The sequence below is a fragment of the Rutilus rutilus genome, assembly GCF_951802725.1.
Source record: "Rutilus rutilus genome assembly, chromosome: 1".
Classification (NCBI taxonomy): Eukaryota; Metazoa; Chordata; class Actinopteri; order Cypriniformes; family Leuciscidae; genus Rutilus; species Rutilus rutilus.
In genome coordinates, this window is record NC_140209.1 from 31,138,588 (window position 1) to 31,151,644 (window position 13,057).

Below are 13,057 nucleotides of genomic sequence, written 5' to 3' on the forward strand. Positions count from 1 at the left end.
AGAGTCATCAGGAGCTGATACCAAGTGTGTAGCTGAAAGCTGTTGGTGTGTGAACTGGTAAGGTGCTCGGCAACTGAGTGGAATGCATCAATGTCGACCCTGTGTAGAGCCGACAAAGGTGGTCGTTTCTCAGCAGAGTTGAGATTTTGGAGCGTAGTTGTGGTCAGAGACAGATGGATCCTCCCATTGTGTGTCTGCATCACAGGTCTGGGGCATGGGGCTGTGATCATCCTCACAGTTGTCCACTGCAACACTGACTCTCATCGATGATCTATGGAAATAATATAACCATAAACATTTTTACATTAGTACTTAAAATAGATTTAAATAGTACTTTTTAAATTAGTACTTAAAATGTAGATTTAAATTATTAGGCTACTTAAAATGAGAATTAATTAATTTATGATGGCACTCATACTTAGAACAGTGTGAAAAAGAGAGATGCATTAAAAACGAGACAGTATACACACAATCTCCTAACTCTACGTAGGTCAATATCAATATCTGAATAAGAGATGTAGCTAGCTGGCCTCCTTACAGGAACAATGTGAGCTATTGTAAGACTGTAATGCACCATAATATATTGTACTATCGTGAATATTCATTCATTCTTTATTTCAGACCCTTAGGTCCATATCACAAAGTAAACGAAATATAAGAAATATGACATACAGGTGGCAAATGGTAATCATGCAAGATTCGTTGAATTTTGTGAACGGCTCGTTACTAATCTTAAATGTATTCATAGAACGTACTTCATCTAACGTTAGGCTAACAAGCACATAGATAGGTAAGTTAGGAAACAACAGTTAGCTTACCTGAATCTGACATCCTGTTCAGCACCCGTCGGGACTTCTTTACCAGAACATCGTAGCCGAGTCTTTACTCGGGGTAAGGGTGTTCGTTCGTCAGTCTGCTCCCCGTCCATAAAATGGTATGAACACACATAACACACGTGTTCTTCTTCTTAACACACATGGTACGAACACACAGCGCTTGGGTGAGCACTTCAAGTTTAGCGCCTTCCGCCATTGCCTCAGGTGCTCCTCGTGTAAATCGTAAAATACACCACAACATTCCGATCGCTTTAGCCTACATTGTGTTCGTAACACCGTTGGTTAAATTGTTCTATCCTCTTAATCCAATTGTTATGGCAGCCCCTAACTGAGCATATAATACTTTACATATTTTACCGTTACAACTATTAGTCGGGGAGCCAAAGTCTCAAAAATGGGTTGAACCTGACATGGTCTGTCATACTTTTTATTTGTGTTTTTTCTGTTAACTTTGACCCTAAGAACCAATAATTGGAGGGTCTGCTCTGCCGGAAATATCGCGAAAAAAAATTGTGGCCATTTTAGTGTATGCACCCTTTATTTTTTATCAGAAAAATGTGAAAAATGATTTTTTCCCTCAAATCCTCAGTGGGTTTGGTAGGCTGTCAATAAATGCATTCCAGATACAAAGAACACATTTGCTGACAACATCCACTGAAAAAATAACTCTTAAAACACATTTCTACATGATTTTGCATCAATTTAATGCAAAAAATTAGGCGTTTTCTCACTTTTTTCCAATATTTTCATCTTTACTTCATTGGCAATCAACTATTCCCCCAAGTTATGACATCAGTCAATATGTCATTCTTTTCACCAAACAGTATACTCATTCCACAGAAAAAATCATAAAAATCCAACCAAAATCAATGGATCTGTAATGATTTCACTAATAGTTGATCAGCAGGCTCAGAACCGCAATAGAATTGTAGGCTACTCTCAAAATTCCGAAAGACATATAGTCCATGAGCCAGGGGGGTTGATCGGTATCATCGGGGGGAAAAATGCTATCATTGTTATTTGGCAAGGTATACACCCCTAGTATTAGAAAAATCACGATAGCAGTGCAGGGGTGGTAGCGAAATCACCTTTTTCAGCTCATGAAGTTACTAACCCCCTAAGATAAATTCCGTTTTTGAAATCTGGTGTATATCTGGTTTAGACTCATGCCAGGGATATTGTCAATATTCTATAATATGGTGCTTGGTATCGTTGGAAAGGGGACCTTTTATGCTTTCATTTAAGCCCAGTACTGAATCTGCCTGACAAACACAGAGGTCACATGACTTCTTTAAACCAGAAATAACACACATTTTTTCACAATTTCCGCCTAAACTGTATGCTTTATTTTATCCCTGTGGCATGAAAGAACACCACGGACACAAAAGTCAACAACTTCAATACTCAAGGCACTCTGATGACTCAGAAAATGTATAATATACCCATACTATTTATTTGTGAGAGCCTTAAATTAGACTTGTGCAGCCAGCATGAGTCTTCAAACTAGAATAGAGCCAATAGAATGGACAAATAGAATACCCTAGTCCAGGGCCAAATGTTGTAATAAAAACACTTGTAATTGGTGTAACAAAATGTTTCTATCATGTATTTTGATATTCACCCACTTTCAGTTAGAATGTCAGAAAGTAGCTCATGCACTGAATGTTGATGGATTTTGACAAGGTTTTGTCAGTTTTGTGAAAAGATTGTTGGTTCAGTTTACTGGTTATAACAACACTACCAACTATACCATCTTCAATCAACTTCTATTGAGTTCCAGGGGTATTAAATGTAAGTACAAAATACTTTTTCTCTTGTGCTTGTGAATTGGTGGGGAATAGTATTAGTAGCTAATGTAAGCTTGGTGTTTTTCACACTTAGTATACTTCTTTTAAACTTAAAATAAGAAAGTATACTTTCAGTCTACATTTTATGTACTTCTCAGAAATATACTTAAAATTACACTTCAGTGTACTTGATTTATACTGAGAGAAAAGTCCAGGGCCCGTATTCATAAAGATTCTAAGAATCCTCTCAGAAAACTCTTAATTTAGCTTAAAGGAGAACTCCGGTCAATTTTAACATTGAGCTCAATTTTGTAAATTTGGAGTGCTGTCAATACAGAGAACAATGACAAAAATCTGTGTTGCCTACATCGTGTTATCCTCTTTTTAAAATTTGCACCCTGTTGACTTCAATGGGGCTTTGGGGCTTCAAAGTTTTAAACCTGCTTTTAGCCTCTTAAAGGAGTCATAACCTGGTCTTAATTTGGATACCTACTGCTGTATTATAGTCTTTCTTGCCCTTCTAAAAAAGAAAAGTGGAAAATAAAATTAAAACAGAGCTCCTAAAACCTTTATTTCTGAAGGCATTATTGTCTCGCGAGATCTGATGCGATGTTTTGGCTGTCGTGGACGGTCATTTTAATAATGCAAATGAGGGGCACGTTGATTGGTTGCAGGAAGGAGGGGGTTGACACCGCAGGTAACTTCAGCATCATTACAAACTGACATCATGGCGCAAGTTGTGAATGAACCCGACCTGGCCGCGACCTACGGAATTCAACCGTATATGTTTGAGCCAGACTCTGATTCTGAACCTGAGCTGGAAAGGGAAGATGTAGAGTTGTTGGAAGGACGTCTACATCAAGATGTCTCTGAATGGTAAAGACAATCATTTTGACTAACGAGCTAAAACATTTGTTGCTAATTTCTCCCAAATAGGTTTACCTTTTATTTAATGTAGATTACATTAACAGAGATGTAGTCGAATTTTTTTATCAGCTTACAGTGGTTATTGAGATCAACGTTTGCTATCATGTGGTGTTTTTGCCTTGTTTCACGTTCTGGTTTTTTAGACATTTAATATTTTTCTTCTACAGACATGCAACGTGATGTTTTTCTATAAGTTTCTTATTACTTGACTGTTTGTTTTATTTATCTATCCTTATCTATTCTATAAAAAAAATCAATACAATGATATGGCTAGCATTCGTAGAGTCCATTCCCCGTGTTTACCTCGAAGCTAACGTTAGGCTACATACAATAGCCGCATTAGTAGTTAGCTGCTGTTTGTTACACACAGTAGAGCAATAAAAAACGTCTTACCGTTTCAATTTCAGGCAAGTCCCGGATGGTTGGAATGGCACCTTTTTTCAAACGGAGCTTCGTGGCCAACTTCATCTGATATTGGCCCAAATTTGTGAATGATTCCGGCATAAAATGTTTAGCGCAGACACCGAACAATAAGCCTGTTGAAAGTGTTGCTGGGACAGCGTCATTAAAAATGAATTTTATCCACTGGTCCCTGATAGTTTGGTCCGTTTTTGGTATAGAAAACACATTTGCATGTTGTTTCTGGCAGTCAACCACAGAGCAACTCACGTGTGCACTCGGTTTCTCCATCTTTCGCGACTGAACTGAATATGAGGGGGAGAGGGGAAGGGCAGGCTTCCTGTTGCGGTGTCCATATATGGTATATCCTGCCCCGTCTTGACGTCAAGACGGGGCTGAAATCAAAATCTCGTTTTTTAGTGCGCGTGCACGTGGGCTATTTTACAAACCCTGAGGTAAACAAACGCTTCACTTTTAAATATCGGCTTCCCGGCCAGTGTATAATCGTTATGCAATCATAACATACATTGATTCTCGTGGAAAAGTGAAATTTGCAGGTTATGACTCCTTTAACATCCTTGATGTGTCATTACAAGTGCCCAGCCAATGTGAATTATTATCTGGCTGAATTATTATCATTTTTATACATATCTTTCACATCTACTGCAGTCAGATTCACCGTGTTCACTCTGAAGGAATCACTCACATGACCTGTGCAATTGTAATGACACATCAAGGATGTTAAGAGGCTAAAAGCAGGTTTAAAACTTGCCCCATTGAAGTCAACAGGGTGTAAATTTTAAAAAGAGGATAACATGGTGTAGGCAATACCGATTTTTGTCGTTGTTCTCTGTATTGACAGCACTCCAAATTTACCAAAAAATGAGCTCAATGTTAAAATTGACCGGAGTTCTCCTTTAAAAACTTTTACGTAGGAGTCTTAGCTTAAGAGCGATTCAGGGCCAATCTGAGAACAACTCTGAGCAAGGAAAAGACAAAAAACTTTCATCTTAGTGAGGAGGCGGGGCTGACCCTGTTGCTATGTATGACACAATCTTTTGAAGACTGTGATTGGCTGGTAGTCCAAGAAGGAAAAAATAGTGATTTTAAGTATAGGGTCTATTCTAAGCCTTCACTTTGAAATTACATGCGACTGTGTACATTACACACTGCTGCATTGTTGCATTTTCCCAGTTGCCAAATATCGTAATGTAGTGATTACTTTCATTTCTGGCGCTATTGCATTTCTGCGCTATCGGAGATGTTAGCGCGTCTCTAAGATCAGTCACAAACATGATCCCTGCATGATCTAATCTATAGCGTTTTATTACTGTAACTCACTGTCATCCATTGTCTGCAACACATTTCTTCTCCTTCTTCGTCTTTCTGCCATGTTCTCCTCTGCTGAAGAAACTCTTCAGCCTCGTAAAAGTCCTTGTCCATGCTCCTAACAATTTTGACCTTAAGACCTCTTTTAAGGGTTAAGATGCTTTCTGAATTACTTTTTTCTTTACTGGGATTTTTTCTTTAATTTTAAGAGTAAACGGCCACATTTCTAAGAATTTTCTTAGAATTTTGTCACTAGGAAAAATTTTCTCAAACTCTTTGCATTAAGATTATTTATGAATACGGGCCCAGGTATATTTGGCCTGTACTTGAACTCAATCTTTTGATTCAGATATACTTAAAAGTAGGGTTCACCAATCTCGGTCCTGGAGGGCCGCTGTCCTGCAGAGTTTAGCTCCAACCGGCTCCAACACACCTGTTTGAAAGTTTCTAGTATGCCTAGTGAGACCTTGATTAGCTGGTTCAGGTGTGTTTAATTGGGGTTGGAGCTAAACTCTGCAGAACAGCGGCCCTCCAGGACCGAGATTGGTGAACCCTGCTTAAAAGAATAATTAAGAATTCAAAGTATACTTGTCTTGTAGTTGTGTTAACTCTTTTGATTGAGTAGTCAATTAAATATACTTTTTTACGTAAAGTATCTTTACGTTCATAGTCTTATGAAACTTACATTGTTTGAAAATATTGATTATAAAATTTATATAAAACCGATATTTTTCTAATTCTGCATATCTGAATTTTTGTATAGGCTAGTCCACTGGTCGTGTATATCAATTTACTCTAATTCTACTTTTTTTTTGTTTAAAATGTTGCCTTTCTTTATGAAACTTACTGACATTCAAGTGTTAAGATTAAAAAAGGATGCATGAAGCTAATAACATGTTTTTTAAAATTAAAGTACAGTTAAAGGTATTTTTCAAGTGCAAAAATAATAATGTTACATGTTAAGTGCAAAGTATAATGTTATGTTTACTTAAAGAAAACTTACAAGTACACTTGCAGTATATAGGCTACTAGTAGTTTACTGAGAGTACACATCAGTGTGTACTTTCATAAACTAAAAAATGTACTACTTGTATTAAACAGTAAACTACTACTTATAAGTTCACTTGTAGTACAGATGCATTACAAATGAGAAACCTAATTGTGTACTTAGTTTACTACTCTTACAAATACTAAAAATACGAAAAGTGAGCCAATTTAGTCCCAAGCAGTATTAGTACACAATTTTACTACAAGTACACATTGATATTAGTATACTTACTACATAAAGTATACTTAAAAATATACTTGAAAATTACTTAAGTATACTTCATAAAATGAACATGAAGACATGCACTTTTATGATGAAGAGATGCACTTTTATAATGATAGATGCACTTTTATGATGGATAGATGCACTTTTATGATGGATAGATGCACTTTTATAATGGATAGATGGACTTTTAGAATGGATAGATGCACTTTTAGAATGGATAGATGCACTTTTATAATGGAGAGATGGACTTTTAGAATGGATTGATGGACTTTTATGATGGAGAGATGGACTTTTATAATGGACAGATGCACTTTTATGATGGATAGATGCACTTTTATAATGGATAGATGGACTTTTAGAATGGATAGATGCACTTTTAGAATGGATAGATGCACTTTTATAATGGATAGATGGACTTTTAGAATGGATAGATGCACTTTTAGAATGGATAGATGCACTTTTAGAATGGATAGACAATAATAGATTTTTACAGCGATTGATTCCAACAATCTTTTCACAAAACTGTGAACCATCAACATCAACATTCAGTGCATGAGCTACTTTCTAACATTCTAACTGAAAGTGGGTGAATATCAAAATACATGATAGAAACATTTTGTTACACCAATTACAAGTGTTTTTATTACAACATTTGGCCCTGGACTAGGGTATTCTATTTGTCCATTCTATTAGCTCTATTCTAGTTTGAAGACGCATGCTGGCTGCACAAGTCTAATTTAAGGCTCTCACAAATAAATAGTATGGGTATATTATACATTTTCTGAGTCATCAGAGTGCCTTGAGTATTGAAGTTGTTGACTTTTGTGTCCGTGGTGTTCTTTCATGCCACAGGGATAAAATAAAGCATACAGTTTAGGCGGAAATTGTGAAAAAATGTGTGTTATTTCTGGTTTAAAGAAGTCATGTGACCTCTGTGTTTGTCAGGCAGATTCAGTACTGGGCTTAAATGAAAGCATAAAAGGTCCCCTTTCCAACGATACCAAGCACCATATTATAGAATATTGACAATATCCCTGGCATGAGTCTAAACCAGATATACACCAGATTTCAAAAACGGAATTTATCTTAGGGGGTTATACTTCATGAGCTGAAAAAGGTGATTTCGCTACCACCCCTGCACTGCTATCGTGATTTTTCTAATACTAGGGGTGTATACCTTGCCAAATAACAATGATAGCATTTTTCCCCCCGATGATACCGATCAACCCCCCTGGCTCATGGACTATATGTCTTTCGGAATTTTGAGAGTAGCCTACAATTCTATTGCGGTTCTGAGCCTGCTGATCAACTATTAGTGAAATCATCACAGATCCATTGATTTTGGTTGGATTTTTATGATTTTTTCTGTGGAATGAGTATACTGTTTGGTGAAAAGAATGACATATTGACTGATGTCATAACTTGGGGGAATAGTTGATTGCCAATGAAGTAAAGATGAAAATATTGGAAAAAAGTGAGAAAACGCCTAATTTTTTGCATTAAATTGATGCAAAATCATGTAGAAATGTGTTTTAAGAGTTATTTTTTCAGTGGATGTTGTCAGCAAATGTGTTCTTTGTATCTGGAATGCATTTATTGACAGCCTACCAAACCCACTGAGGATTTGAGGGAAAAAATCATTTTTCACATTTTTCTGATAAAAAATAAAGGGTGCATACACTAAAATGGCCACAATTTTTTTTCGCGATATTTCCGGCAGAGCAGACCCTCCAATTATTGGTTCTTAGGGTCAAAGTTAACAGAAAAAACACAAATAAAAAGTATGACAGACCATGTCAGGTTCAACCCATTTTATTGAGCTTTTGAGACTTTGGCTCCCCGACTATATAGAATTACGCTAGAAACTAGCGTAGGTCCTTTCAGCCGGAAGTTGAAGTCCCGCTTAGCCGGAAGTAAGATGACAAAATGATCGTAATGGCGTCGCCCTTGTTGTCATGGAAAATAAGGTGAATATAAAGGGCATTTCCAGAGTGGTAGGATATGGCGTCATCCTTGCGTTCATCTGGGTGTCATGGTTGCTGGTACCCGCTTGCTCTGTGAGTTGACTTTTCCACGCAGCTGGTGTCTGTGTGGAAGTGCAGAGCGTACTGCTCAAGGGTTTTTTTCCCTCTGCATTGCTGCTATAGTTTCTGTGTAGAAAAGAGATCCGATCGCACGTATAACACGGAGTGCTGTAAATGACTGTTGCTCTCCTGCGCGGTAGGTCCATTGTATTGTGTATATGCAGGCGTGAGACTGTATGTATTTTATAAATGTATGACGCGTGAATTCCTCTGTGTTGTAAATAGGATGAGGGAATGGTCTGCCGGATATTTGAACGGAAGTTCTGCTGATCGGTATGTAAACCCATTTATGTCCATGTCCACTTTGAAGCAAAAAGTGTGGTTTTAATTCTGTTTCTTGTGTATTTTAGGACGTTAAAGATGGCGCTTGATCGCAACGCTGCTTAGCCTCGACGCTGCTGTTTTGTTTCTATTTGTTTTGCTTTGTTTTCTTTTTATTAGTTTTGTTTTTGTTTATTTTGATTTGTTTCTATCTGTTTTATTGATAACCGTTTCTGACAACTGTTTTGTGTGCAGCTGTTTTGAGTACAGCTGCTTGCTTTTGGGTTTTCTTTTTTTCATTGTAATATTTTGCGTATGCTTAGATTCCGATATAATTGATTATTTGTTTTTGTGCTTTTTGTCTTCACTGTCGGTAAGCAACTGTTTTTGTGTGTTTGAGTGTTAACTGCCTATTGCTGGCCACATTAACAATTAGGCCTAATGCTGTTACCAACTAATGCTGGTTGTTTGTAATTGGTTTTCCTTTTTTTATTTTCTAGGAGCAGGGGTGACCCAAAGGCGGGCAGGCTTGCCATTCTGTGCCTGGTGTACAGCAATTCTCCTTAAGTGTGCGGTAGAGATTTTCTTGTAGTGGATTTCACCTGTGTGTGTGTGTGCTTTGGAAGTTTTGGGCACGGTGTATTCCTTGCGGGCTGATTCGAGGCCTACTGCTCAGCCTGCCCAGCTAATGGTGCACCCCAGCTCCTTCACGAGAATCTACATGTCTGTTTATTGATTGAACTTCGTTGCTCATATACAAAGTAGAGGCCTTGCCATCCAGCCCCATTGTTTGACTGACTCAAGTACCCTTTTAAATTATTTATGATCATTAAAGCAGCACTAGGTAACTTTTCAACCTTCATAATATATTTCCAAGACTCTTGTAATGGTACATCGACTTACAATAAGTTGAATGACACGTCTGCCATAGTCTGACGTGGTCTGTATAGTTTTTAATCGTACTTTTAAACTTCGGGGTTCGGGTAGTAACACCCGCGCACAGAAAGAACTACAAAATTCGACTGCTTTACGGCATAGGCTACCTCACTTCCCCCAACACGTCCTCACATGCTGTTGGACTTGTAAGTATATTGCTTATATTGTTTATCACTCGGACAAGCTTTCACTCGTTGGTGTGAGCTAAAAAGTACAGCGTTCTTGTTAATGGATTAGTAGACATCTTCGGAGGCTAGCTCGATGTCCGACGATTTGTAACGCGTTGTGTTTATTCCCCAATCGAACTCGTGTAACTGTCTGTCACACGTTTTACCGTCCACAGCATTACTTGATAGACAAAAATAGGACAAGAATGAGCATCAAACAGAAACAACCCGCTTACGGGGTGTTCGTGGCGCACATACAATACAGACTGTGCTGAGTCAGTTAAACAGGGCGCGCGCAGCTCTTAAAGGGGACACACCTTATTGCCACTCGTTACAGCTTCCATCTGACTGAACAGGGACCGGTATACAGGGGGGAGGGGATCAGGCCGTGAGTGAAGAGACTGCTCTGCGTGAGTGGTATTTACGACAGTAACGTTAAATACAAGTGGTCCACAGCGACTCTAGGGGTCGTTGTTTGACCAAAACGGAATTCTTACCTAGTGTGGCTTTAAAGGAGAACTCCAGTCAATTTTAACATTGAGCTCATTTTTTTGTACATTTGGAGTGCTGTCAATACAGAGAACAACGACAAAAATCAGTGTTGCCTACACCGAGTTATTCTATTTTTAAAATTTGCACCCTGTTGACTTCAATGGGGCAAGTACTAAACCTGCTTTTAGCCTCTTAACATCCTTGATGTGTCATTACAAGTGCACAGAAAATGTGAGTGATTCCTTCAGAGTGATCACGAGTGAATCTGACTGCAGTAGATGTGAAAGATATGTATAAAAATTATGTTATTTAAGCCAGCGCAAATACCTGTGTTTACATCCTGTTTTTCGGTCGAAGTCCAAAGTAGTCGATTGCCGAGTTCACGCGCATAGGTTTAGTTACCAATGATCACGCGCGTGAACTCGGCAATCGACTACTTTGGACATATGCATTTGAGTGGTTATGCTGATTGGATTGAGACTGCTGGTCTGGGGCGGGTTCCTTAACCTGTATACTCATTTACATGCTTTGTTTGAATTTGTCTCCACCCCCAAAAGTCCCTCCTCCTACAAAGCCTATACCATGTAAAGTTATGTTAGATTAGATCATTTTGGAAGTACTACAGCAACATACGGCGGAGTTCTCAATAAAGAATAACTTCCGTTGAACGCGATCCCAACTGTCTCACTGGTCTCTGCTTTGAAGAAAGAAAAACTTTACAACAGGGGTTACATTAAATTTGTCCCAAATTGTTGTTAATGTACATACTGACTTCACCCTGTGCTGCAAGATATACATTTAGTTTTACATTCATAGTTTTACAGCTTGAATAAAGTCTAAACATGAACAAAGTCTGAACATATTGGACAACATGCATAATAAATGTAACCCTATGTAATCTTTTATTTTGGCCTGTTGTGTCATCGCTATTATTAAACTAAAGTATAGTATATTCATTTCATTGAAAGAAAAAAAGAAAAATGTTTGGTTACTTTTACAATCTTGTACTGTATATAATGTAAATCATTTACAGTTTTGTGGATTTTAAAATTGAGCTTAAAGGCATAAAATGTGCGCAGATTCAAACGGATTCAAAATACAGTGAAGTGAAACTGATTGAGAAGTAGGTACAGTAAGAGAATAGCCAAAAGTTCAGGTACCTCAGCTGTGAGATGTAGGACAGACACTGAAGGAAACTCTTCATTTCACTCTCTTCCTCTGAACATCCTCTCAGCTCTACTGGTTTCTTCTTTGTCTGGAGTTTCAGCACTTCCAGGAGGACGGAGGTCTTTCTCTGTGAGAGATCTATGATCCAGACATCAGGTAACTGGAAAACTGACTGTAATGCTGGAAGAAAAATCCTGCCTGTTTGAGTCTCATAGTTCTTCACATGTGAGTAAAGATCCAGCAGGAAATCACTCTGTTTAATTCTGTCAGTCTCTTGATAAGGAAAAGATCTGTAGGTGCAGACTGATGATAACAGTTTCAGCTTCTGCTCTCCTGTCTGTGTCTCAGTCTCTGCTGCTTTAATGAAGAGTCTCAGAAGAAACTGCACTGCATCACTGATATTCCTATAGTCAAACCTGTTTCCCAAAGAAAATTAAAATGTTATATGCGTAGCAATTTAGCTCAAGAGAAATATGAATATTTAAATATTAATGAAATATAATGAATAATGTTGATTAATGAATAATAATGAATGAGTCTGATTGGTCCAGTCGGCACATATGAATAGACATTTCACAGAACTCTGAAGGGGGTCACACACACACCGAATGAGAAGCGCAGCGATGGGTCTTTAAAATTGAAACACATTGTTTTCTATGAGTGTACGAACACCGGCAGAGTCACTCAACGTCTGTCCGCGCTCACAGATACAACACTGTTCATAATCCTGACGCACCACTGAACATAGTTTTTAAATGGTCTACTAACTGACTTGCTGCGCAGCAATGATCGACAAACAGACTTCAGCAAATGTCCTTTAAATGCTTTAATCACGGCCGGAAGAGTTCCGAGCAGTTCTCAGGGAATCTCTCCCCAGAAGCAAGGCCGGAGGATCTCAGACAAATTCCATTGAGAATCCCACCAGAAAACATGGATAACAACAGTTTTCATAGAATCGAGACAACAAATAAGATTAACGTGACTAACATGTCACCTTCAATATGATTGGTTCAATTGGTTCAAAAGCCCCAACCTTTTCCCTCTGTCACTGGCACAAGCAAACTCTGTTTTTGTGATTACTTAATCACAAGGTTTGAGAACTAGTCATCTGTCTAGTTTAATTTCCCCTATTTGTTATTTATACACACACACACTCAAAGTCACAAGTTTTCCCTTGGTTTCAAACAGTACATTCTGTTCAAATGTTAGAATATTAGATATTAGAGTTACAAAAAGTTTGATATACAGTTTACTAATTTATTAATAAAAAAATCTATCACAGGATCAATGCAATTTACATATTCAAGATCAAGAACGATATGAAAGACATCATTAAAGTAATCCATGTGACTCCAGTGGTTTAACCTCAATTTAATGAAGCGATGCAAGTGCTTTGTTT

The 13,057-nt window shown here is 37.9% G+C and overlaps 1 protein-coding gene across 1 annotated transcript in view; it reads right to left on the bottom strand.

The window, feature by feature from the left end:
* Positions 1 to 13,057, bottom strand: part of LOC311306253 (uncharacterized protein) — a 105,815-nt gene that overhangs the window by 17,121 nt on the left and 75,637 nt on the right. Inside the window, exon 6 of the mRNA XM_084434574.1 lies at positions 11,652 to 12,074. Within this exon, the coding sequence (XP_084290700.1) occupies positions 11,652 to 12,074 (423 nt within the window). The remainder of the gene's footprint in view (positions 1 to 11,651; positions 12,075 to 13,057) is intronic.